Source organism: Leuciscus leuciscus (genome assembly GCF_965113295.1).
Source record: "Leuciscus leuciscus genome assembly, chromosome: 13".
NCBI classification, from domain to species: domain Eukaryota; kingdom Metazoa; phylum Chordata; class Actinopteri; order Cypriniformes; family Leuciscidae; genus Leuciscus; species Leuciscus leuciscus.
The window spans coordinates 9,081,460-9,106,713 of record NC_138737.1 but is presented as its reverse complement, the minus strand read 5'-3'; the positions used below and the strand labels follow the sequence as shown (position 1 = coordinate 9,106,713).

Genomic DNA, 25,254 nt, shown 5'->3' with positions numbered 1-25,254 from the left:
TTAAAAAAACTAAGTTAACAGCTTGTTTTTATATTTGAAGACACACACATCAGTATTGTGTGTTAACACATGGATTGGGTATATATACAGTATATATATATATATATATAATGGATTCTGGTGATATTTAGCATAATAATCTAATCCTAAATGAATTAAATTCAATAAAAAGACAGAGACTGACTACAAATACGGCAAGATTTTTTTTAATTGCAGAGTGACTTAAAAAACAAAACTGTAATTTTGTACATGCGAGGCATCATAAATACTCAATGTGACATTCAACTGCATCAGTCCATTCATTTCTTCTTCCAGAATTTGCTGTAATCATCAACTTTGAAATCATCCTCAAAATCCTCCAATTTCTGTCTAGCTGCCCTCTTCGGTTCCCTTTTCCGCATCCTGATTTTCCTCTCCTCCTCAGAGAGGGTGGTGATGTCCACGGGCATCTGGCAAAAGAGTAAAAGCTGTCAAAGATAACTGACTCAAAACACACAACGAAGGCACTTTTCTTTTCTTTTCTTTTCGGTTTAAGCTTGGCTTCATTATGAACAAACCATTGTATGACAGGTCTTCAAAAAAAATTCTTCTTTTGTGCTTCAGAGAAAATAACAACATAGCAACATGATTTTCATTTTGCTTGGATATATATAAAACACTAACCTTCATTATTCTTTTGGGCTCTCTATATCTGATGTTGATGGTGGACCCGTCAGGTCTCACTAACAGAACTGGATACATCCTCTCATACTTCTGCCTCCCAAAGCGGACCACACAGGTTCTGTTGGAGTTTGACTGAAAGACTGTGGTGTGAAATGTGGATGTGGCTTGCAAACACCTGTGGGTGACAACAGCCTGAAGACACCTGTGCAAAACAATAAAAGGACATTAAACATCTAAACATTTCTGAACATCAATGATTACGCTTCAAATAGCTGCAGTATAATAGAAAAATAATGCAAACATTGTAGTTTCAGAACCCGACTCATTTGATGTAATTATTTACGAAGTCAGATAGATTCAGGTTTTATGTTATTTGTTAAGGGAAATAACTTAGTTAAGACACTAATCCTTCCACGGGTCTTTTGAATGGTAATACATGTTAAATGGGTAAAATGAGTGGCTTGGCTTCGCATAAAACTTATGTTTGTTTAACTTATATGTATAAAACCGAAAATTAATTGTAAATGCAATGACTAACGTTACCTCACTATATCAAAAGACGGGAGAACTCAAGGAGTAATCGGTTCACCACTTACCTAAATAAACTCTTGCACGGCTGGCCAATTGCATTTAAAGCCATGATCATATTTGCAACCCTGGAGACGGCTATATAGTAAATGCCTTCATAAGTGTGAGAAGAAAATAGCACAACTCTTCGAAATGAAGAAGGTCACCATCAACAAACGGCATGGATGTGTCAGAATAAAATGCTCCCCCTGGAAACTTGCACTGCAGCTTCCAATAGTTCCGCTGTCTGTTCTCTTTGGATTTTAGCATATACTGTCTATGGATTTTAGTTCACATTTTGAAATAAAACCTTTTTTTCTTATTGTGCATAAAATAGATTCACCAAAGCCAACTTCTTCCAGACTTATTAATTAAACCACAATTTATCATGCAATGTTTTATTAAATAATAATGTATGAAACACAGCCTGTCGTAAAAGCGTTTAGTTGATTTATACGTAGGTAGCTATATAATATAAAAAGGAACAGTATACATCAGTAAAAATCTAAAAGCCTCAGTCATTTTCTCATAAAAAGGTTTTGTAACAAAAGAAATATGATCAAAAGTTGTTTTATTTTACATGCAACAGCCTCATGGGGGCAGGCTTGTTGAGATCACACCATCATCATCATTATCATCACATCATCATTTCGGTAACTTCCCTGTTATTGGATGCTTGTCTAAATTTTAGATAATAGATTTGAACTCTCTAAACTTGTTTGTCCAATGAAGTAGTGGAAGTGGGAGCCGCTGTCTTCTTATAATGTGCTGCCAGTCTGTCTGCCTCTCTGTGTCCTGAGAGTAGAGCTCCTTGCACTGTGCCATAAAGAGTCTTCATCGTTGCCTCACCTGCAAACAAGACCTGAAGATCCTGAAATAAATGAAGTGAAAATCACTTTAATACTTCAGTGCTAAATGACAAAGAAAATCAAAATCAAAGGAGGGCCTCTTTTAAACATACTTCTAGTTTATGAAAACCTCCTCCTTAATAGCCAATATCTCAATGCATATTTAAATAATTAAAATAACTAACCATTACTAATTTTAATTCAGCATAATGCTAGGCAATAAAATAAAATATCACATACTTCACCAGGACACCGGCTACCCACTAGAGGTTGTGCCAACGTGTCCATAACTTGCCCATCAACACCAACAGGGAGGAAAGCGTAAGTTCCCTTTACGAACTTGTTGCTGCGCCACTTAGTGCTAAGAATGGACTTTGGCTGAGGAATGTTTGAATGTCCTTGGGAATACAGAAAATATTACATGATGACAAAAACTTTTTAAGTAAACTTTTTAAAAACTTAATTAATTTGAAGTCCAGTAACTGACATATCATTAAAAAGTAATGGGGTGGTGGTGGCGCAATGGATAAGACACATGCCTTTGGTGTGAGAGACCCGGGTTCGAATCCACTGTGAGACACCAATGTGTCCCTGAGCAAGACACTTAACCCCTAGTTGCTCCAGAGGCGTGCGACCTCTGACATATATAGCAATTGTAAGTCGCTTTGTATAAAAGCGTCAGCTAAATGAATAAATGTAAATGTAATACAAGTAATATTATGGATATTTCTTTAAAGAGGATTTCTTTACCAAAGAACATTTTGAGATGATCAGTGATAGCAGTTGAGAGTTCGTCATCTGTCATGGTTTCAATCAGGTCAGCAATGTCTCCTGGACACCAACCAATTAAGATATTACCAAACCTAGAAAAGAGAAAATTAAAGATTAATAAACGTTAACGAGTAACAATGTAAAAGGAGTCGAATAATGTTACTAAAGCGTTTTGCCCCATAAACAGTAATAATAATAATAATAATAATAATAATAATAATATGTTTTTGAAGCACAGGCATTGACTGATTTTTCTACATTTTACTATTAATATTAGTTCTGCTGTTTAGGACTAATAGTACATATCCAGATTTCTCATATGGCATTTATACTTGTAAACGTACATGAATTCATTTGACATTAACATTTTTAAAAAATTGCCAACATTAACCTTTCTTTGGGTCTCAGGACAGAAAAGTACTGCAAGCTCTTGAGCCACTGCATTTTATTGGTGGATACTGAGGCAGGCGTGTCATCCTCATAAATGAGGCTGATAGTACCAACTTCATTCTCCCAGAATGCCTCTTCATATTCCAGAAAGATCTTGGCAATACTGCCAAAGCACAGCTTATCGATGACCTCCATTTTCTCGCATGGGAGACAGGGGATGAAGAGGCTGGAAGCTTGAGCTTTTAGACAACCTTCAAACACACACACACACACACACACACACACACACACACACACACACACACACACACACACACACACACACACACACACACACACACACACACACACACACACACACACACACACACACACACACACACACACACACACACACACACACATATATATATAAATGTGCCAGTCTCACTTTAGACAGCATGATCATCCTCAAAATACTCAATCCTTATCAACACATACCCAGAGAAATGGTCACTATTACATGATCGGCTAGAATCTCTTCTCCATTCTCACAGACAATGCAAACTGGGTACTGGCGGACTTTTTCATCAGAAGCAGCTTCAGTGTGAGCAGTCGGAGAGGGGGCTACAGAGAAGGTTCCATCCCATTTGATCTTACTAACTTCTCTTTTCAGCAGCAAACAATCCTTAGGGAAGTCCTCCAGTAGTATATCTACAAGCTGAAACATTAAACTGACAGACATATAACAATTAACACTAAATTAATCATTTACTTAGCAATAATTGCAAATGAATGCAGATCATCTTCTCAACCCATCATACCCTGCAACATTGAGACTGTCACCCATGTTGATATAATACTGCCAGGAGTCAAGAGAGATCCTGTGGAGGTCTGAAGCTCCAACGTCAATCAGCATGTCTTTGCCAACCAAAGCAAAAACACTCTGCATTCTCGTTTTCTCATCCTTGTCTTGCAAGCTGTCAATCACACCTTGGGTTTTTTCGGCATAGTGTTCACCTAAACTCTTTCCCGTGTTGAAGCCACGGTGTTGAATAATGCCCTCTCCAGCTTCATATGCACGTCTGGCGAAGTTTGCATCCACTTTTTGTCCCTTGTTACTGTAAAATGCTTCTGTGCCCATGTCAGGGACCTGGTTTAGAAGGCCAGACTTTTTTAGTAGACAGTAGACAGGGTTTTTTTCTGACGCCCCATGGATGTACTGAGCTCCAGTATCAACACATGCTTTCCCTTTGACATGAAAAAAGAAAGACATTGACATATAGCCGACTGTTAGATATAAATTCAGCATATAAACTAAACACTTCTATATGGCTTCATTAGAGGATCAGAACAGGCAAAAAAAGAAAAAAGAAAATGTAAAGTGACAAAAATTCCCCAGATATTTAAAATACGTAGGGTAAAATATCGGATTTTAACTGGATTGAAAATCATGTGATAGGCCTACATTCTTTTGACAGCAAAAAAAGAAGAAGAAAAAAGAAAGGACTATTTAATGGAAGTGAAACTAAGTCATATGGGTCCACAGATTTCAATTTCCTGAAACAGTTTCCTCTACTTTTAGCACAGCCCTACTTTTATTTATTTATCTTAAGTTAAAACAAAGCTAAAATAATAAACATAATTAACGGTTATAATTATTATTAATAATAATACATAATAAATCATTTATTTCATTATTATTATATTATTGCACTTATTAGCATAAACATTTTCTATATATTAACTTTTTACTATAATACTCTTATCATTTGTCAAGTGTTTAATTCGTGTTGGTATTCAAATGATAATGTATGCTATATACGAGGTATAATATATTCACCAAAAGTTGCAGAAGCTACTCTTCCTCCAACCTTATCGGAGGCTTCCAGCACCGTGACGTCATTAAATCCGTATTCTTTCAGCTTTTTGGCTGTAGAGAGTCCTGCCACACCAGCACCAATCACCACGATACATGGGTTTCTGGGTGCCATCTATTATTGAAGAAGGTATTACGTTAACCCTAACTATACTTCAGCTTTACTACAAACAAGATGCATTATTAGACAGTACATGGTATTCCTATCACAACCAGCTTTTTTAGCTTTCTGAATTAATTTGTTGGTTTCGACGAAATATGAAGTTAAAGTTAGACAATAGCTATAACGAAATCGTTAGGCTACTTACTTTGTAACGGCGCTAAATGCTGACTATCCACCTTTATTTACTTGCATTGCTTAGTTCCATTTCCTGTTTTCGTGCCATGACTTCATATCGATTCAGAGGCGGTGTTTATTTTGTTCTGACTCAGAAGGTCTGAAGCTAAACTAGAAGAAACACGTCGTCATGGTTTTCTTCCCCTCGGGTCGTTGTATACACAGTTGTCCAATAGAGGGCAGAAAATCCTAAGAAAGTGAGTCTAATTTTGAACCTGGATGGACTATATTTGTCATATTACAGTTTTTCTGAGTTGCTGAAACCCTAAACCCCTAAACCAATTTATCGAATAAATCACTCTTTCTGTGAAACCTTAAACAAGTTCAGGCAGTTCACCATTTGAAAATCTGATGCACTCTTTTGCTAAACTTTGTTCACACTTATTTCTAATGATGTGATCAAACCATCTGTTCACTGTGCACAGGTGCACTGAATGTAGATATGAACAATAGAAGGAAACAATTTGAAAAGGAGAGAAGGAAGAGTATGTGTAAGAGATGGTGGATAAGGCGGATGAGAATGAGAGAGAGCAAGGTGTGGACAGTGTTGTCAAGGCTGAATCCCGCACACTAGAGGGTTTTTCTCTTTGCCTGGCAAGAGACGACATTGCCTGTGATGTGGACAAAGTCCTCAGGCTGGACCCAACATGAAAGATGTGATGCTGAGGCAGAATGAATCTCTCACTGACTATTTTTACAGTACAAGTGCTGAATATACAGACATTCCGTAATATTCAGTACAATACTATAGGCTACTTGCAATGCGAGACAGGAATTTGTAGTGGTGTCCGAAACCATAGTGGACGTTATTGAGTGCACTTATTCAATCCCACATTGCACTGCAGTAACGAGTGTACTGTCCATAATTCGGCTGTCCGAATTCGCCCTCTCCTTTTCATTCACTCCTGTGTAAACAGTATTAGTGGACTAACATAGGGAATAGTGAATGAGGGTTTAGGGGGCGATTTCGGAAAGTGGGTAATGGTTTCGAGAAATGTGTTTTAGCATTCTGAAAAACTGTAAATAAACTTCAGCAGGATTGATCCATTCAAGTGACATAGAAAAACAAAAGTGTAAAAGAAAAAGTGCACATGTTTTCATGATGGGAATAAATAAGAGGTGCACTTCCTTTTCTTTAATGATAAAATGTCTTGCCCTTAGGCTTTCTCTGCTCAGACAATAGTTTTTTAAAACAGATGTATTGGAGCGCAGAAACACTTCATGCAAAACTATAATAAGCCCGCCAAAATGCCCATTTTTAATCAGTGTCTTCTAAATTCATCTATCTGCACTTTCAGCTGCTTTGAAAAGCTGACACTTTTCAACACCCAGAGTCTGGCCGGTGGAGAGCCAAGCCATTCACTTTTGTCACAAAACGAGCCGCCCTTTTGTTCAACCAGGCTCGGATGAATCAGTGACCTTATTGTGGCATTAATTCATCATCGGTGTAATTTATCATCTTTTGGCACTGTATGCAGCTTAGTTTTCAATAATCTGTGCTTTGTCTCAAAGCAGGGTTGAACAGATCTGATCCAGCGAGAAGCAGGTGAGGGGTGAAATCATGTCTTTTACACAAAAAGCTCAGTGAAAAGACTACACCAACAAACAACAGGCGTCTTCTGCTGCACTCAGGGGGAGTGACACTGCCCTCCACTCTCATTGTTTATCTTTGTTTGGACGGCCAGTGACTGCGTGTACGGACAATTTTGATAGCTGTTTATCATTGTGACAGAAATGTGCCCCTGAAAAGATGCTTTTCATGCTTTACACACGCAAAAAGTGTTTTTATCTTTAAGAAATGATCATAAATCTGTTGTTGGTCACATAAATATGAGTGTTTTGGAAACATCAATGTGATCATATTTCTCAAGATGATTAGATGATGACTGAAGGATATTGTGGGATTTGGAGAATGTTTGGTTTGAGAAGGTATAAGTACTTTTTCCCATGGTGCTGTTTTCACTTTATAATGAAATAACTTGTCAGGGCAGGACAGTCCAGGGGCAATGCGCTGTATCATCTGTTTGTCGACAGACAGTCCCACCCCAAAAACCCAAAGCCCCCTAGACACAATGAATGCTATATCTGCAGTATATGCAACTGTGCATGTGCATTGATAGTTTACACTTTCTAAGAAAATCTGTCCTGTATTTTCTTATGAATTTCATATTGGCCCCAAAAAGATTTGGGCACTTAAGACACAATGTAAATATCTTTGCATTACGTATCAAAACAATGGCATTTATTTTAAAGAAATGTAGCACAAGCACACTACAAAAAATGACAAAATGAAGTTTATGAAGTTTCAAAGTATAACATTTTTTTGATTTAGGCCTGGTTTTACAGACAGAGCTTAGATTAAGCCAGAATTAGACCTTAGTTTAATTAGGACATTCATAGCTTTTATAAACATGCCTTAAGAAAATGGTTGCACTTTATTTTACGGTCCTGTTCTGCATGGACATAAACTTATTATAGCAATTAAAATAACTGGGTTATATAAGTACTAACCCTGAACCTAAACCTAACCTGAAAGGGTTAGTTTACCCAAAAATGAAATCCTGGCATTAATTACTCATCCTCATGTCGTTCCAAACCCGTAAGACTTTTGTTCATCTTCGGAACACAAATGATCTTTTTGATCAAATCCGAGAGCTTTCTGACCCCACATAGACTGCAACATAATCACCACTTTCAAGGCACAGAAAGGTAGTAAAGACATTGTTAAAATAGTCCATGTGACTACAGTGGTTCAACCTAAATTTTATGAAGCGATGAGAATATTAATTATTAATTTGTGTTCTGAAGATGAACAACATGAGGGTGAGTAATTAATGACAGAATTTTCATTTTTGGGTGAACTAACCCTATAACTCATGTAGTTACCTTACATTACCAGTATTTTCTTGGATAAGTATACTGTAAGTACATGTACTATAACATAAAGTGTAAACAAAAAAACATTACTGGTTTGCTTTCAGTTAAAACAGCTTTATGATTTCAATAGTTAGCTGTATGAATAGTTTTAGAAAATGGTTTAGGGAAAGAGAAGTTTGTTCTGAGAACTGTGTATTACTATTTGTTTGCAGATGCTGCTTGATTTGATATTTCAATACAAAGCAATACAATTCTGCCAATTTTTAAATGTGACTTAAGTGTCCATACTTTTTGGCCAATATGAACAATATTGAACATTGATTGAAATCTTTAGGTAAAGTAATTGTATGATAAAAAAAAAAAAAATCTTTTCATATGCATTGATCATATACAAAAGGATGCAGTAGGTCTTTAAGTTGGTGTTATTATCGACCAAAGATGACAGAAGCTGCAGAGCTCTGTGTGGGTGCAACTTTCTCCCAGCACAGTAAACAGCAAAAAGTAACCCAAACAATACCACGTTTGTTTTGCGCATCAGAGAGCCCATTGTGCGCCTGCTGGTGAGCTCTCCATCAGTTTCTCCTGGCACAATGGGCGAATGGTCCCCCAAGCCGCGCCTGTCCTGTCTTCTGATACAAGAGATGGGTATGTATGCCAGTCATGTCATCCGCTTGCTTCAGAATCAGCCTGGCATGGCTGTATTTGTAAGACTAATGACAGCATGGCTGAGAGAAAAGCATGATTATGTTCACTCATGTAATCATTATGCCTCAATGCTCCTGTCCACCAGGGCAGGGGAATCAAAAGGAAATGTGAGATGGCAAGCCAAAAGCTCTCATCTTCTCACACAGGGGAAGGCCGTTAGACAGTGATAACAGGGCAACTCATCTCTTACATTTTTTTTAGAAACTCATCTCAATCTCAAAGGACTCCATTATACATGCTTCACCATATTTAAACCATTTATTAACAGAATGGTTAAACTAAATGGCATACAATTTCGACCACCAAAGAATTTGCACTCTTTCTTACTATTATAAGTGATACAAATTAAATGTTTATTTTTCTATATTTGCACATGATTTGTAAAACATTATTATGATTATGTTACCATTATAATACATAATACATATATACATTAAGGCCTGTGGAACATTAATTTAATAAACAATGGAATAAATTGCTTGGTAAAATATTAAGTAAACAAATCAGTTCATCAGATAGTGAATATATTTAATAAGCAATATAATAAATTGAATTATGGAGTTCAAGTAGGCTATTTAAAATATGTGGGTTATGCTAGCCTATAAGAAGGGTTCAGTCAGGATTGAAATGTTGATCATTTCATAGAGCCTTGACAGGCTCCATCATAAATGCAATTGTAAAACACAACTATTCATCTTTAAATCTGAATCGGTCATCAGTCCATCAGCTGTGACTTAATATCTAAGCATAAAATATTTCTCTGTCTGGCAAGGAGCTTTATGATACAGGGGGAATGACAGCCTAAGGTCACATCTTCTGCAGAACAATATTCAGAGCTGAATAAGTGTTGGCCGACCGCCCAAAAGCAGACTAATATTTTAAGTGCTGCTGGTCCTAGTGTCCACGAGCTTATCATATAGGTTTGGTCCAATTTCTCAAATGTTATTGGACAATTTAACAACGCATGCCTACAACAAACATCAGTCATTTAAAAAATGATTTTTTTTTTAATAACCCCAATTTCACAGATCAAACTGTTACACCGTGCGAGAAAAGTAGAGAAAGTAATAGAACATTTCTGCACGGGGTCGTTTATCCAGTCCTTCTTCACAGCAATTCGCGCGCTCGCACAAATTAAAGATTAACGGTCAACTGTGTTCCTACTCACTGACTCAAATCTGTTTTTCGGTCTTTCTACTATTGCTTATAGGTGTCATATTTAATATATACATCAGAGAGCTCAAACATGACTGTTTTGGGCTCAAACAACCGCATGAAATCACTCACAAGTCACAACAACATTACGCCGCGCGCGTGGAGTGCAGACCTGTCGACGCAGCATCTCGGCGCGCATTCCAGTGAAAGCGCATTCACTTCAGGCGCGTAGTAATCGCATCCTTGCGGGATTTGTCTCCAGTGAGCATCATTACGCTTTTATCACAGGGGAGAGCAGTTACAGCAGGGACAATTCATGCAGAATGAGTGTTTGACATCTGAGCGTCTACTCTCCTGAGGAGTTGGTTAATTTGGACTGGAAAACATCTATTACTGAAGTAAAAACGCCTGTGCGACCTTTAAGGTGAGTTTTGATTACTTTAGTTTAATTTTTTATATAGATAATAAATGTGACTAACAGATTTTGTGTAGCCTATAACAATTTACAAAGCCGTTTAGTAATTATGAGTAGCATACGTTTTTAAATGCAAAGTTATGACAAGCCATTTAACACGTTTTCATTTGAACTATCTATTATTATGTTTCTTATCTCTTGTAAGTTTTTCATTAGTGACTATTTATTAAATTAGTCACTATAGGGCTAGGCTAGTCACTATCCCCCCAAAATAGGCTTACTATTTAGCCTATACTTGTCTTATTCAATGACTTGTCAGAATATCTACTTTATATGATCTTATTAAGAGTAAAAATGCATCTAATAATGATGTACTATTAAAGTTGGAATATTTACCAATAACTAAATAGCTTAACCTAACATACCTAATATACATAATGCTCTGGTATATTCAGAGAATATTCAGGTTCTTGAGTTAAAACACTCTTAACCTTGAATCTTCTGACACTGACAAAATGCCTCACAGGTTTAGTGACGTGCTTTGAAACTAAATCATCTGGTCGCAGGGGTTGTCTGTCAATTAAGAGACTCTCTTAAAACTTTGTTGGATGAGTGCTTGCCCTCTATCAAAGGTATAACATTAGATGCAAATTGCATTTATGGCACGCTGCTTCAGCAAACTTCCATTAAAGAAATTGAAATATGTGTGTGCAACTGTATTGGAACCTAAAGTCCAAGTTATTTGGCTTCAGTATACGACTCTTGCCCTAGAGGTAAATGGGGGATAGAGAGAGTGAGAGAGAAAGAGTTTAAGAGCCCCTGATATTATTTAGCTCCCAACCACACATGTGGCATGCTGAGAGCTTTCTTATGTGGTCATTCACATCCTGATAAATGCCTCTGAAGGCATGCAGTGCATCTGGCATCTTAGTTTTTGCAGACAGTCTAGCAATGGTGTTTTCCATGCTTTAAAACCCAGCATGCTCTGAACATGCAGTGGCTTGTGGGATGCTGAACTCTTGACCACAGGCAGCCAGGTGTGTGCAACTAAACAGAGACCATGTCTCTCAAATGAAAAAAGACTGTTTACTTTTTACTCATATGCTATGTGCTGTCACTAATGAATGCATACATTAAACAGCACAATAAATCATTCGATTCATATTTTTTTTATTAAAAGAGCTGATCGATATGGCATTAAAATAATAAAACTCAGCAAAGAGTGTTTTTAGAAGCATAATAACTTCACGGCTTATTCATTTTTCATGCTTTAAATTCAATTTGAGATATTGATGGACCTGTGCCGTTTAACTTTGAGCAAACAAATCAATACCATGGTTTTAAATGGTCTACGTGTTTGCTATTTCTATGAGTTTCCCACACAACGGTCCCCAGAAAGTCTGTTTGAGGAGGAGACAGAACTCTGAATGAACTTTGGAGTTAGAAAGCTCCACTTGACCTCTGACCTAGTGTGTATTTCTCAAGTTACACTGTGTGTTTCCAATCTCTGCAAGACAATCTACACAATAAAATAAATCTATACAAGCAAGTATCTTAAAGGGATTGTTCACCCAAAAATGAAAATTCTGTTATCCTTTACTCACCCAAGTTGTTCCAAACCATTTCTGTCTTCTGCTGAACACAAAAGAAGATCGTTTGAAGAATATGGGGAACCAAAATACTATGGAAGTCAATTGGCCCCATCAACTGTTTGGTTACCGACATTCTTCAAAATATCTTCTTTTGTGTTCAGCAGAAGAGAGAAATTCATACAGGTTTGGAACAACTTGAGGGTGAGTAAAAGATGACAGAATTTTCATTTCTGGGTGAACTTTCCCTTTTAAAGTATATCAAACAGGAATGAGATGTGCTTTGGAATTGGATATTTTGCATTTCATAAAGCTGAACAGAGTTAAGGCCAGTTCACACCATACGATAACTATTGTGATAACTATATGATATCGTTCTGTTTATTCCAAGCGTGTTGCAGTATAGTCGTCTGCGGCTTTAAAAGCTTGAGCTCTTGAAAAAGGATGGATTCGGATTTCTAAAAGTGATTCCAACTATGTTGTTTCTCTGTGCCTTTATGGTTATATTTGTGGTGTGGAGTGGACTCTGCTATACTTTTATATTTAGAACTATATCTATATCAAAGACAGTTTACATTGACTTTACATCACAATTTTAAATGTTTAAATCAGAAGCATTATAAAAAGCATCATTAAATGTGATCCATACAGACTGCTATGAACAAGTTTTCTCTCAACACCTTGAAGAAGAAGCCTCCAGCCACTGTTTACTGTATCCCAAACAGCTGTAATGGCAAAAGTATCTGGCAGATTGTCTGTGAGGATGAGTCAAGCCTTGCCAGGGAATGTTATTAGCCTTACTGTGGCGTGAGCTCAGGACTTCAGGCACGGACGGAATGTTGTGAATCAGGGAGACCATCCTCCTCCCCAGGCAGAACTATGAAATGGAGCATGTTGGGGAATACAGGGGCAGTACAGAGGAAAGAGGCATTAGATAATCAAAACTAATCTCATAAGGAAGTAATAAGAAACTTTTCATAGATACACTGTAAACATTAGAGTTTGTTATTTGTATTTTGTGGTTATTGTTGCTTGGTTTGCTTTATTTAAAACCCAATCATTAACATATTGACACAACATTTAGTTTGCATATTTTTTTTAAATCTTAAAATCTGTGTTCATCTTGCAGAAGTTCAAATACAAGCATCATTTGATCATGACTGTCTGATGTTTAAAAGAAATATGATTGTTGTTGCATTAGAATTCTTTAAATGTATTTTAGGTGAGCTGCCTCATGGTAAAAGCAGAGATTAGGAGGGTGCACTGTAAAAACTAAAGGAGCCTCAAATATCCTGTCGGATACTCAAGGAACTTCAAAATGTAATTTAGGTGCCTCAAAGCTCTTTCTCCTATAGTAGGGTTACTGGAGGAGCATTGACAATCTTTTAGGTTCTTGCTGGAACTTATGGGATCCTTTAAGCACTTTGTATTTAGTTCAGAGGTTCTGGAGTCACCTTTTCATTACCATGAGACCTCGAAGTGCTTTGGGGGAAAATAGAGGAACTTGAATGCGATAAAAGGGTTATTGGAAGATCTTTTTACATTTAAGTGGTTCCTGGAAGATCTCTTATGTTAAAGCCAGCATCTGGAGGAACCCAATGGTTCAGTGAGGCCAGAATGAGATTATTATTATCCTATTATTATTATTATAGGCTACTTAAGTTTGATTCAGTATACATACCCAGGTGAAAAAGACGTACAATTAAAAATGTACTTGAGTGTGTTTTTAGTAGGCCTACAATACAAATATACTTTAATGCATTTTTAATACATTTAACAGTAGCCTAATACATTTTTTCACCTGGGTAGCTTACATTTATTTAGTATCTATAGGCCTATTTTATTGATTAATTTAAACCTTAAACAACAACACTAAATTATAATAATATTAATAATAAGAATTAATTCATTATTATTGAATAAATAATAGTAATAAAATAATAATTTTTACCTACTTCTTCATAAATTATTATTTGAAGAAGAAGAACCAGGAGGAGAAACGTTTTATTCTGTCACGAAACTGCTGCTATTCCTCTGCTGTCATCGCTTCAGTGATCCTCGCGCTGCTCGCGCGCAACAAAGCTCAGCTGATCCACGTCATCGGGTAACGGCTCCGTCCTCTCATCAAAGCTTCCGCCGTTTGATCGGCTCTCCGTTACAAGGTTTGTAAACTCGCCAAATAAATATAAATACAGAGTCTACTCACTATATTCAAACACACATATATATATATATAAACTAAATTTATTATACATTACTACGTTACAGTGTTTACCACTCGTTTATTGCATAGTATCTGGTATGAAGGTTTTAGCCGCGATGCTAACTACGTTGATCTAACGTAAGTTAATGAACAAATGGAAATTATTGACTTATTGTCTTAGATTGATTTAGTCATTCAATTCAACATATTCTGTAAAACTGTGTCTTCAAATTGCTGATAATAGCCTAACTAATTTAACTGATTCCTGTCGTCATTGGCGTTTGTTATGAATAACAAAAGCAGGTAAATATAGTTTGGTCTGTTTTTGTTTAGCCTAACTTTACTTACTACAGGTGCCCTCATTCTCTCAAATACCATTTTAAAGCCATTTACTGGTCAATAAATATTATGTTGTGAATAATCAGCTTTGTTCTTTTGTTTCCCCAGAACAACCAGTACATTTCTAAAATAATCTGAACATTTCAGAGGCAACATTGAATTACAGTAAGTTATCTATACACCACATGCAAGTACTTTATTACTGTGAACTTTCTCTGCGTGAAATTGTATTGTTTGACTGTGTACTTTTTTAATCAGTTATACTGAATTATAACTTCAAGTTTAGTCTTTTTCGACAAAAAAAAGGGAAAAAGCTATTATATGGCTTCATAAGACTTACAACACAACCCATAACACATGAGTTGTGAACTCATTGATTATTTTTAGGATCTTTTCTGGGACATTTTTGGAGCTTAACCATTTTTACATAAATTGTTGCATTGAATTGAACTAGACAAGTGTACATAAGAATGGTGTGAACGAATTACACAATTTTTTATGCTTGTGTTTCATGCAGTGATAATGAAATGGTGACGGATTGCATTATGCCTGAGATCTGGTTTCGGGTTCCACAGACAGAAAGTCAAACAGGTTTGGAACGTCACAAGGCTGAGGAAATTATTTAAATTTCACAACTATGACTTTAATAACCTTACTAACAGTAAATTTTGTACTTTGCAGGGATCTCGGTAAGCTGAAATACAAGTTTGATCAAGAATAAAAATCCTCCTGTAGACCTGAAAATCACTGAAGTGCCTGGACCATCCACCAGAAAAGAGGAAAAACAAACAGAAAATGAAGCTGATGCACCTTTTCACTTTTCTAACTCGTTAAGTACCTCACGTGTCCCTTGTGAAGATTTTATAATTGATTGCATTTTATGTTGCAGTGAGTAAAGGTGCATCACATTTGTGAATTTCGTGAAATTACACAGGCAAAAAGGTCCATTGACCATTGTCAGCAGTGTAGCGATGTAATGTGTGAAGCACCACACAAAATTGCTGATCGTGTGGATTCTTATTGAAATGACTGAATTCACCAGTGAACATTCACAGAACAACAGATCATTTTACTCTACCTTAACTCTGGAAAAATGGAAAATGTTTTCTGCTTGTTGTGACATAAGGAATACGGTTTGCGGGTCGAAGCCTCTACTTCTACTTCCTCTATCTTGTTTCTAGATATTGAGAATACTCAACAACCATTTATGGGAACTGTTGATTCAAGTCACACATTTAAGCTTTTCAAAAGCCATAGTGTACATTACAGTCTCCAGTCTCACGGCATCCCAGACTTCAACATTTTATGATTCAACATTTTATGGATAACTTACCATCTGAGATTTCGGAATAGAGAGAAAGGTTAGGATCATAATTTTCAGGAATATTACAGCACAATGCGTGTATATTAGCACTGTTTGTTGTTTGTTTTTGGCATCTGATAGAGCTTTTGGACTTGGAAACAGTGGCGTCAGACTTAAGTGAACTGAAACACATGTTTTAAAATTAAGTGAAGATGGACATTTTTAATTAGTCAAAATTTGCATTTTTTACATTGATTTATTACTTGGAACATGTTTTTTCCATGCATTTTGTTGAGATGTCTTTTCTTGTGTAGCCTATTGTATACACATGGTTGATTATTCATGTTACTTATGTATTATACTATTATATATTTTTTTTGTGTATTCATTGATATTAATCTATTACTAGCTTTTTTTTTCAAGTGCATGGAAGTGTATTAAAATGGATCTAAATATGTAATAAACAATTCTTATTTTGTATTTGGTTCAGTTTGTTTATTATAATAGAAGTTAATGGTGGTAACCATAGTAACAACATGAAATGAATTTAATACAAATAAAATAAAATTGAAATTTGGTTCCTGGAGGCACCCACAATGGTTCCACACAGTGCCTTATATAAGAGTTCCTCAGGAAACCTTTGTGGTTCCTCAGAGAACCGCCCCTTTTTAAAGGGTGCCTAGAGGATCTACAGACGGTTCCGCCGGTGTGGCAAAGTGAAGAACCCCAAAAGGTTCCTCCAGGCACCTTTTATTTTTACAGTGTGGATGGGGAGAGAGTGGTGCCTGCCTCCTCTTAAACTCCCCACTAGACGTTAACACAAGATAGAGAGGACTAGCAGGACAGAAACATTTTGTACAAAACATCTGCTCACACACTTCACTTGAACTGACAAAATGTCCACACTATCTTGACTGATTGCTAAAATGTTGTAACGTGTGGAACCCTGTGGAAAAGACCAGTATATGTAGTGTTTTGGATGAGGGTTTATAGGATGCTGGGATGTGCATGGGATGCTGAAAGCTACATCAGGTTTTTTAACTAGCAAGAGTTTCTTGGTCAAAGAGCTTCACACATGCAATCAGGTTGATTTAAAGAGTCAAAATTTGGCAAAACATTCCTGCATCTTCATCTCAGAGGGTGTTCTAGTCTTGATCTGACACAGCATATATCATCTCACACACACATAAGTACACACACATTTTCAAGTCATACAGATCTCAATCCTGCATGTCACCACACACACATGCATGCACATGTGCAACATGCAACATAATAATAAATCAGTGCTGCGTGTGCTCTTGACTTGTGAGATCTCCCACGTGTCGTTCTGGAATGCTTAACTCAGAACAATGATATCACTGATTCTGGGTTCACTCTCCTCTCTTATCCTGAAATCTGACAGTTCAATGCAGACGTCCAATCAAATCGTGTCATTCTTAATCAGTGCTATCAAGATAAAAATAGCTTAAATAGCTCAGTTCATCTTATTTACTGCACTTTTAAGCTCTTCTCTGTGGCATGTTTGTTGGCATTCTACAGGCTTAACGGTTGCAAGTGTAGTATTTAGACTGGCAAATTTGCGCATTTGTGTACTGTACCAGAAAACTATTTGAGCATTATTTTTACAAAGGGCTTTTCACAGTGCGGTCAACCCCAGGTTTTCATCGTTCTAAACCTCATTTTTATCCCTGCATGTGTAAAAGAACGTTTCACATTTGTAATTGTAAGTTTTACCCGGGGTTATGAAACCCTGCTCCAGAGGTTATCCAGAGGTTATGTGAACCCCTCATTGTGGTGCCAAAAGTTTGCAGTGTGAAACAATGTGGTGTTAGAACATTACCATTAGATGCTTGGCAACTGACAACCAATCGTGTGCTTTGGGCAGTCTTGGAAACACTGTGAGTTGTATATAAACAGTTGTTCCAGCATTTGATAGGAAAAATGTCAAATGGCGACGGAAAACGTGAAAATTGGAGTGATGAAGAGACCGTTTCATTCTTACCTTTATAGTTTGAAAAATCCATTCAGTTGGTCCAATCAGTGACACTGACACTGCAAATGTGCAAATAAGTACGTTAACTCAGGGTTTAGGAATGTAGCTACAGTGTGAAACGTAATTTTATGAATACCCAGGGCCAGGAATGGGTTAACCCTTGGTAAATGATAAGCGGTGTAAAATATCAAGCAAGATAACCCAGGTTTAGTATAGATTATAAGTATATGCAGGGTGCGATTTGTGAAAAAAACAGAGGGGGGGATGTTTTGAAACATTTTTATTCATAAAAATAAATCATGAGAACAAGAACTTCATTCACTGCATTTGCTGCTCTGGACCCTTTTCATTGTTCCCAGCTAGCTAACAAGAGTTTTCGTGCTGAAAAATTACATACTATTACAAATATTTGTACTTGGTGACATTCTGAAAAGCCGTACATGGATCAAAGCTAATGGACAGGATCAGATAAATCAGAGTTTAGATTCTCTGCCCGAGCCCGAATTTGACCCGACCCGACCCGGGCCCTTGATCCAGCACTTGTGTTACAAAATGCAACACGTCACGTGTCATGCTCCTCCACTCGCACGCATCACACCGGCCCGGGATAATAATCTTTAAAAATATTTATTTTGTTTAAAAAATATTCTATATTCTAAAACCTTGTTGAATTAAATTAGAGTTGTAGCCTACTAGGGCTACTCCTCCTAGGCCATCCAAAGTTCATCCAAAGTTCATTTTCTGTGTTCATCATTTTTCACGTTTTATTTTTATTTTATTTTATTTATTTTTTACGTTTCTTCTTTCAGATCCATTTGCGATCCATTTCATTCTGAATAAACAAACAAGGCAGTTTACATGATTTGTCCTTGTTGCATTATTCATTATGATAATAATTAATAAATGCACGCACAATATCCGTGAACTTGATAAATGTTGCAGATATGTTTTACTATGCACAAACAAATGCCTTTCAACTTATGTGTGCAAAATTCAGAAGCAGTAAATGAATGTGCAGCAATTTGTACAAATAGAGTGTCTGTATAGGCCTACTATATGTGTTGTAGCCATTAAATAAGCTCATTTAGTTTCATATTTGTTAAAATATTATTGTTATTTTTTTCCATCTATGTTGATTTATGAAAAGTGAACAGCAGCACGAGTAAGATAGGATGTGCAGTATATATCGGGAGACTTGGAGTGGGTTAGACATGATTTTGACTATTTCATTAAGTTTTGTTTTGTAGAAAGCCTTTCTTTAAAGTGAATTTCGTTCTGTATAAATTGTATCTTAATTTTAATACATTTTTCATCAACGAATTGCGTGTATTTAATAAATAAGAAGCAAATATAGCAGACAAAGGCTATAATCAGAGGCGCCGCCGCGGTTACTTGCACTGCACGATAACTTGAGCGGATCTCATCATAAATTAACCGAAACTAAGTGTATGCCTCAAAGAGAATATTAAGAAATATATCTAAAGAACGCTTGAAATGTCTTTAAACGAAACAATTCAAAACGAAAAGAAATAGGCAACACTCTGATGTAATCCATGCATTTCTCCATATATGCGCATTCACTACGGAAATGGCGATCGTCAACTTCATCTTTGCTTCATCTCAACTTCCCTGGCGCCACCCCTGGGTTTAAATTGGGCTCGGGCTCATAACATACAGTTAATGTGTCGGGCCGGGCCGACAAAGTCAATTCGCCTCATTCGGGCTTCGCGTCTACCGCGCCGCGCGACACGCATCGCGCCGCAGGACCTCTAGACGCGCGTAAACGCGTCTTTACATTGACTTAACATTGAAATCACTCACGCCAGACACTCAAGAGTGAGTGAGTAATCAAAAAACCTTTGCTTAGCCTCAGTTGAGTAAAACACCGTATGTGCAACTTCAGCACTAACTCTGCTTGTCATCATAGAAACAGATAATCAGATTGTGATGTTTATTCCCGCTTCAGTAATATGCTGCATATGCAGCGTAAAAAAAGACCTGCAACCGTCTCGCAAGTGTTGATAGGCTATTACTCGTGAGGTGTAACCAATCATATAGCGCCGTGGGCGGGACATTGAGCAAGTCTGCAGAGTGGTGGTTACAGAGAGGCTGCGGAGCCAGTCAAAGTAGCGCATTTTAAAATAAAAAGGATTTTAATCAAACCACGGATCCGTGATAAGTTTTGTGATCCGCCTCGCCACTAGTGTAGTAGCACTGATCACTTTGAGGGGGGGATAAATTTATCCCCACCGGGGATAAAAATAATTAAGCAGAGGCAGGGATACATTGACCAGAAAGGGGGAAATCCCACGCATCCCCCCCGGCAAATCGCACCCTGAGTATATGTACACTTTATGGTTCTCAGATGTTAGTGGAACATGTCCATAGTGATGTTTACTCTGCAAGGATACCTGTGAACTGTGAAACCAATTTTTGTTTTATTTTTTACAATCGCTAGGACCGATTTTTTCAATACTTGGGTCACTTTTTACAAAACTCTTCACACAGCACAACAGCAGTCTATATGAGCTAAACTGAGGATCACTTATAATTGCTTTGGCACAAAATGCATTCTACATCTTTCAAATTACGTTAATTGTTTTCCACCGCAAAAAAAATCTATGTACCTACAGGACAATTTGCACGTTTACACACTCTTTTCAAAACTTTTAAACTTAAGTTTAAAACCTAACATAATACAAAACTGAAAAAGCCAGCAATTTTGTAAATTTCTACAGCAATACCATATTGAAATACATTATGAATCTAAAAAATGAAATGCTATCAAAACAGTTAGATGTAGCTGAACACCTTCACAGATGTTAGTCTTTCAATGTCATTACCATCTATACAAAAGGGGAAAACTTATAATTTTGTACTTTAATGTTAACATGTTCTATAACATATACTGCAGTGAATTCTAAACGGCAGAGAGTGCCATTCTTGTTTTATAAAGAAATTTTACAAAAGAAATCAATGTGTAATGCTTTTAGAACATGAGAGACAAAAGTATATTTGTTGGCTGGCAACCTTATAGTGTTCTGGAAGAATGAGTTGATTTGAGACGTGAATGAAGTGTTTTGGTAGTACTAGTGCATTTTGAATGTGAAATTAACTGCTGTGCCAAGCTGAGAGTTGGTTATGAGAACTGTGTAAAGAGTTTGGAGAAAAGTGCCCTTAGTACATTCACTAAAATGGGACCATTCAAAAACAGTTTTTGGGCCCCTGAAGAATATGTGCATATAGCAGAATATATATCTATACATATATTCTGCCTATACACCATAAAGATCTTCTTTACATGTTTTCACCGACTGCACTATTTTAGTCTAGTCACATGTCTAAAAACGGAAATCAATATTAAAGAAAATTCAGGTAAACAAAATAAACAAACATAAAGGCAAAAAATAATACTAATAATAATTTTAACAGAAGTAAATTAAGAATTAATGGTCAAAGTCATTGAAGTGCAAAGGAGCCAGGCAGTCTCTTGTTTCTTTCCCTCCAAAACCATGAATCTGCAAGTGCAACCACAACAGAGGAAACAGGAAGGGGGCTTCTGTATCCCAAACAGGATGTTCAAAGCAACACAGTGTGTGACTTCACGTGTCTCCAGCCCACAGAGTGCAGTAATTAGTTCCTGTTGCATGCTTTAAAATCATCGGAGCTTTTTTCCACCCAGAATGTACAGTATATAGACCTTGCAGTAACAGTGAATGCTGTAGCATATTTGATGTCAGTCTAAAACATGCAGTAACGCTTGAAGAAGTGGATGAATCATATGTTGAATATGATGAACATGATCTTGTTCAGCAGTCTATCAATGGTTAAGATTCACAATCATATATGACATTGATATGTGGGTGCATGTGCATACTAAACCCTAAATGTGATTAAGCCATGTCAGGATGTATCTGTGCAATGTGGCTTTTAAAGAGATTGGATCATGCAGATGCTTGAGCCCACTGAATGAATGACAGCCACACAACTGTGCTTCATCATCAGCATCCACCTTCAACATCATCATCAACATGAAGCAATAATATATACTTTTAATAGTATATATACTTTTAGGAGCTTTAAGTCTGTTTACTGAATTAATTAAAGGAACCGTATGTAAGAAATGTATTTCAATTAATCATTCAATCAATTAATCAATTAATCATTTTTTTGTAAATTTGGAGTGCTGTCAGTACAGAGAACAACGACAAAAATCGGTGTTGCCTACACCGTGTTATCCTCTTTTTAAAATTTGCACCCTATTGACTTCAATGGGGCCAGTTTTAAACCTGCTTTAAAAGTACTGTGGACTTCGACCGAAAACAGGAAGAAAATACAGGTATGTGCGCTGGCTGAATTAACATAATTTTCATTAATATCTTTCACATCTACTGCAGTCAGATTCACCGTGTTCACTCTGAAGGAATCACTCAGAATGGCTGGGCACTTGTAATGGCACATCAAGGATGTTAAGTGGCTAAAAGCAGGTTTAAAACTGGCCCCATTGAAGTCAATAGGGTGCAAATTTTTAAAAGAGGATAACACGGTGTAGGCAACACCGATTTTTATACACCGCTCTACAGTAATTTGAAAGTGATTGCAGTACCAGTTTTGGCCACAATCTTAAAGTTCCTTTAAAGCTACACTGTGTAATTTTTTTAATTGATTCTTAGCAAAAAACACTTAGTTCTTTCAAAAATATATGTGCTCATTAATGTATATTTACTTCTTTAAAGTAATAAAGTATTCTCGTAAGTTTATAATCTGCAATTGAAAGTACATACGGGTGAGGGGTTCGAATGCTGGTCGCCATGTTGCCCCTCCATCTTGAAACTACATAAGCCAAAGAGGGACATACCTGTAAATTCAAGCTTCGCCTTTCGCGCTTTACACTCAGTGACACAGAGACGAATGCGAGGGGGAGATTACTCGCGACTGCCGGCAGATTTGAAAGATTGCTAATGGAGGATCACGCCTGTTTTCGAGGACATGTAGCAGAGTCGCCAAGGAAGCGAAAGAGAGAATTAAAACGTCCACACGACAGGCAAATCAGCAAGACCAAAGTCAATACTGGAGTAACTTTTCCCAGATGGAAAGAGCTCATGAGGAGCAAAGATTTTAAAACGGACGCTGAAGTTGCCTGCTTTCTTCTCGACAGGTAATTCAGCCTATTTGTGTAAATTCGAAGTTTTATAGTTGCTTGTCTAACCATAGCATGGTTGTGCATAACGCCAGAACGACCTCTAGTATAACTTGCGTTACTTTTCCTCGCGTCAATGGTGAAAAAGTATTGTTTACCTTGTAACATAAATCTGTGCTGCGACGGATCACAGGTGATAGTTTTAAAGGCGCAATTGGACGAAGTCGAACTGGAAGCCATGTTAATCTTGGAATAATACGGCCACCGTAGGAGTTAAAACGCCCTCGAAATTGAAAGGAACAGAAACTAATATTCACTGGGTAGTCATATACAATTTCACCGCTAGATGGGGGAAAATATCACACAGTGTAGCTTTAATTATACAATTTGCAAATGCACTGGACTTGAAAACTAAACATCAAACTACGTGTATTGTACCTAATGGAATGAATATAATTTAAACTGTGAAGCTAATATCTTGAATATCATTTAAACCGAATCAACTATCTGTTGATTAAAGAGAAAGGCACTTGTTTGATTTAAGTGCTGCAAGGGTGGTCAGCTTTCTCTTGTCACCCAAACAACCTGTCCTCCGATGTGTGAGCCCCACCGTACATCTCTCCATGTGGCCACAGGGGCATTGACATTCACGACAGGAACAAACCTCCCCGCAATTGTGTAAGCTACTCCTCTGATTGCTTCACCCCGGCTATACACTGACTGTGAGCACAGCTGGGCCTGCAACCCATATTTAATTAACTGCAACATTTTTTGCTGTATTGCCCCAGCAGTTTTATGAGCCATGTTCCACCTCTTCCACAGCTGCTTTTATTGCCCATTGTGTGAGAGTGGATGGGAGTTGATTGCTGGGAAAACAGGGACGTCAGGATCTTCCTGACTGGTGCATGTCTGCATTTGCAAAATGAAATACTGCAGGGCTCATAAAAATGAGATCAAGTTCAAGGGGTAGATGACAAATGAGTTAAGAAACTGAAACATGATTTAATGAAATATTTTCTTTCCACTCCAAACCCTGTTTTAATTTGGTGTCAAATTGTAGGCGCAGTAATTTAGGACTCATCAATGTAGGGCAAACCATTCAGAAAATGCTGCTTGCTAAAGAAAACATTACTATTTGTATGCCTCATACTTAAGTAATAATTCCAACAGTTACAGTAGTTCTGGTTCATGTGGAGACTACAAGTTACATTGATACAACAGTAGGCGGCGACAAATGTCTTTATGAGTGAGTCACTGAATCATTCATTCAACCAATTAGTTCAATCACATTGAGTCATTCAGGGACGAGACAAGTGAGTGAGTCATTGAATCATTCTCTCTTTGTGACATTGATTCATTCAAGAACACCACTACTGTATGTTGCTCAGAGACGTGCAGGAATTAAATCTTTTGAAACTATTTTCGTTGGTGGAGCAAAAACAGATAAAATAACTTAATAAAATGTGTCTAAAACGTACTGATTATTTACCTTTTGTTTATTGAACTGCTGTATAAAAGCAATATCACAAGCTATTATACGATTGGTCTGAATCTACATCCCTGTCATGATGAAACACTAAATAATGCATGAGATAATGTTTAGGGCATGATTAGTTATGATTTGTGAAGTGGATTATTTTTTTGGCAGGAGTAACCCTTGACAAAGCACTTCTCTCAGGCAAGGTGACAGGGTCTTCTGCTCTCTAGTGGAGCCCATACAGTCTATAAATACTCTCTCTCTCTCTCTCTCTCTCTCTCTCTCTCTCTCTCTCTCTCTCTCTCTCTCACACACACACGCACACACACGCGCACACACGCACAGACACACACACACACACACACACACACACACACACACACACACACACACACACACACACACACACACACACACACACACACACACACACACACACACACACACACACACACACACACACACACACACACACACACACACACTAATAACTGTAATGGCCTTCTCTCTGGGTGTTCTTTTAAATGATAGGACATATCTTGCCAAGATATAAAATAAAAAAACACTGCTGCCTCATCCAGCCTTTTTAATTAATTCAATTCCTCTGCATTTTTGTGTTGG

General features: G+C 37.2%; 3 protein-coding genes and 1 long non-coding RNA gene across 5 annotated transcripts in view; 2 read left to right on the top strand and 2 right to left on the bottom strand.

Annotated features, from left to right (window-relative positions):
- Positions 1–190: 190 nt before the first annotated feature.
- mrpl55 (mitochondrial ribosomal protein L55) lies at positions 191–1,446 on the bottom strand. Its single transcript, XM_082188121.1, has 3 exons — positions 1,260–1,446; positions 664–865; positions 191–449 (listed from the first exon to the last, which is right to left on the bottom strand). Exons 1-3 carry the CDS (start codon positions 1,307–1,309, stop codon positions 300–302), a joined length of 402 nt encoding a protein of 133 aa, XP_082044247.1. The 5' UTR covers positions 1,310–1,446; the 3' UTR covers positions 191–299.
- A 166-nt stretch (positions 1,447–1,612) lies between these two features.
- On the bottom strand, positions 1,613–5,569 carry paox1 (polyamine oxidase (exo-N4-amino) 1). Its single transcript, XM_082188117.1, has 8 exons — positions 5,406–5,569; positions 5,062–5,212; positions 4,043–4,469; positions 3,720–3,952; positions 3,241–3,490; positions 2,829–2,941; positions 2,319–2,476; positions 1,613–2,101 (listed from the first exon to the last, which is right to left on the bottom strand). Exons 2-8 carry the CDS (start codon positions 5,210–5,212, stop codon positions 1,940–1,942), a joined length of 1,494 nt encoding a protein of 497 aa, XP_082044243.1. The 5' UTR covers positions 5,406–5,569; the 3' UTR covers positions 1,613–1,939.
- A 4,869-nt stretch (positions 5,570–10,438) lies between these two features.
- The window catches only part of bcar3 (BCAR3 adaptor protein, NSP family member), a 76,824-nt gene continuing 62,008 nt past the window's right edge, over positions 10,439–25,254 (top strand). For both annotated transcript variants that reach the window (XM_082188108.1, XM_082188107.1), the window contains exon 1: positions 10,439–10,595. The gene's annotated coding sequence lies outside the window, so the exon portion shown is untranslated. The remainder of the gene's footprint in view (positions 10,596–25,254) is intronic.
- On the top strand, positions 14,413–15,793 carry LOC309513250. The gene is made up of 3 exons (XR_014211380.1): positions 14,413–14,882; positions 15,235–15,308; positions 15,399–15,793. It is a non-coding gene; the product is annotated as an uncharacterized lncRNA (long non-coding RNA).

What these genes read in the sequence shown, in the direction of transcription:
- paox1 (XM_082188117.1), bottom strand. Translation starts at nt 5,212, where the DNA reads ATGGCACCCAGAAACCCATGTATCGTGGTGATTGGTGCTGGTGTGGCA. An exon ending in AGTAGCTTCTGCAACTTTTG is followed by an intron (nt 4,470 to 5,061) that starts GTGAATATATTA and finishes TTCATGTCAAAG; the next exon opens with GGAAAGCATGTGTTGATACT. An exon ending in GACAGTCTCAATGTTGCAGG is followed by an intron (nt 3,953 to 4,042) that starts GTATGATGGGTT and finishes TATGTCTGTCAG; the next exon opens with TTTAATGTTTCAGCTTGTAG.
- mrpl55 (XM_082188121.1), bottom strand. Translation starts at nt 1,309, where the DNA reads ATGATCATGGCTTTAAATGCAATTGGCCAGCCGTGCAAGAGTTTATTT. An exon ending in CCGTGCAAGAGTTTATTTAG is followed by an intron (nt 866 to 1,259) that starts GTAAGTGGTGAA and finishes TGTTTTGCACAG; the next exon opens with GTGTCTTCAGGCTGTTGTCA. An exon ending in AGCCCAAAAGAATAATGAAG is followed by an intron (nt 450 to 663) that starts GTTAGTGTTTTA and finishes CTCTTTTGCCAG; the next exon opens with ATGCCCGTGGACATCACCAC.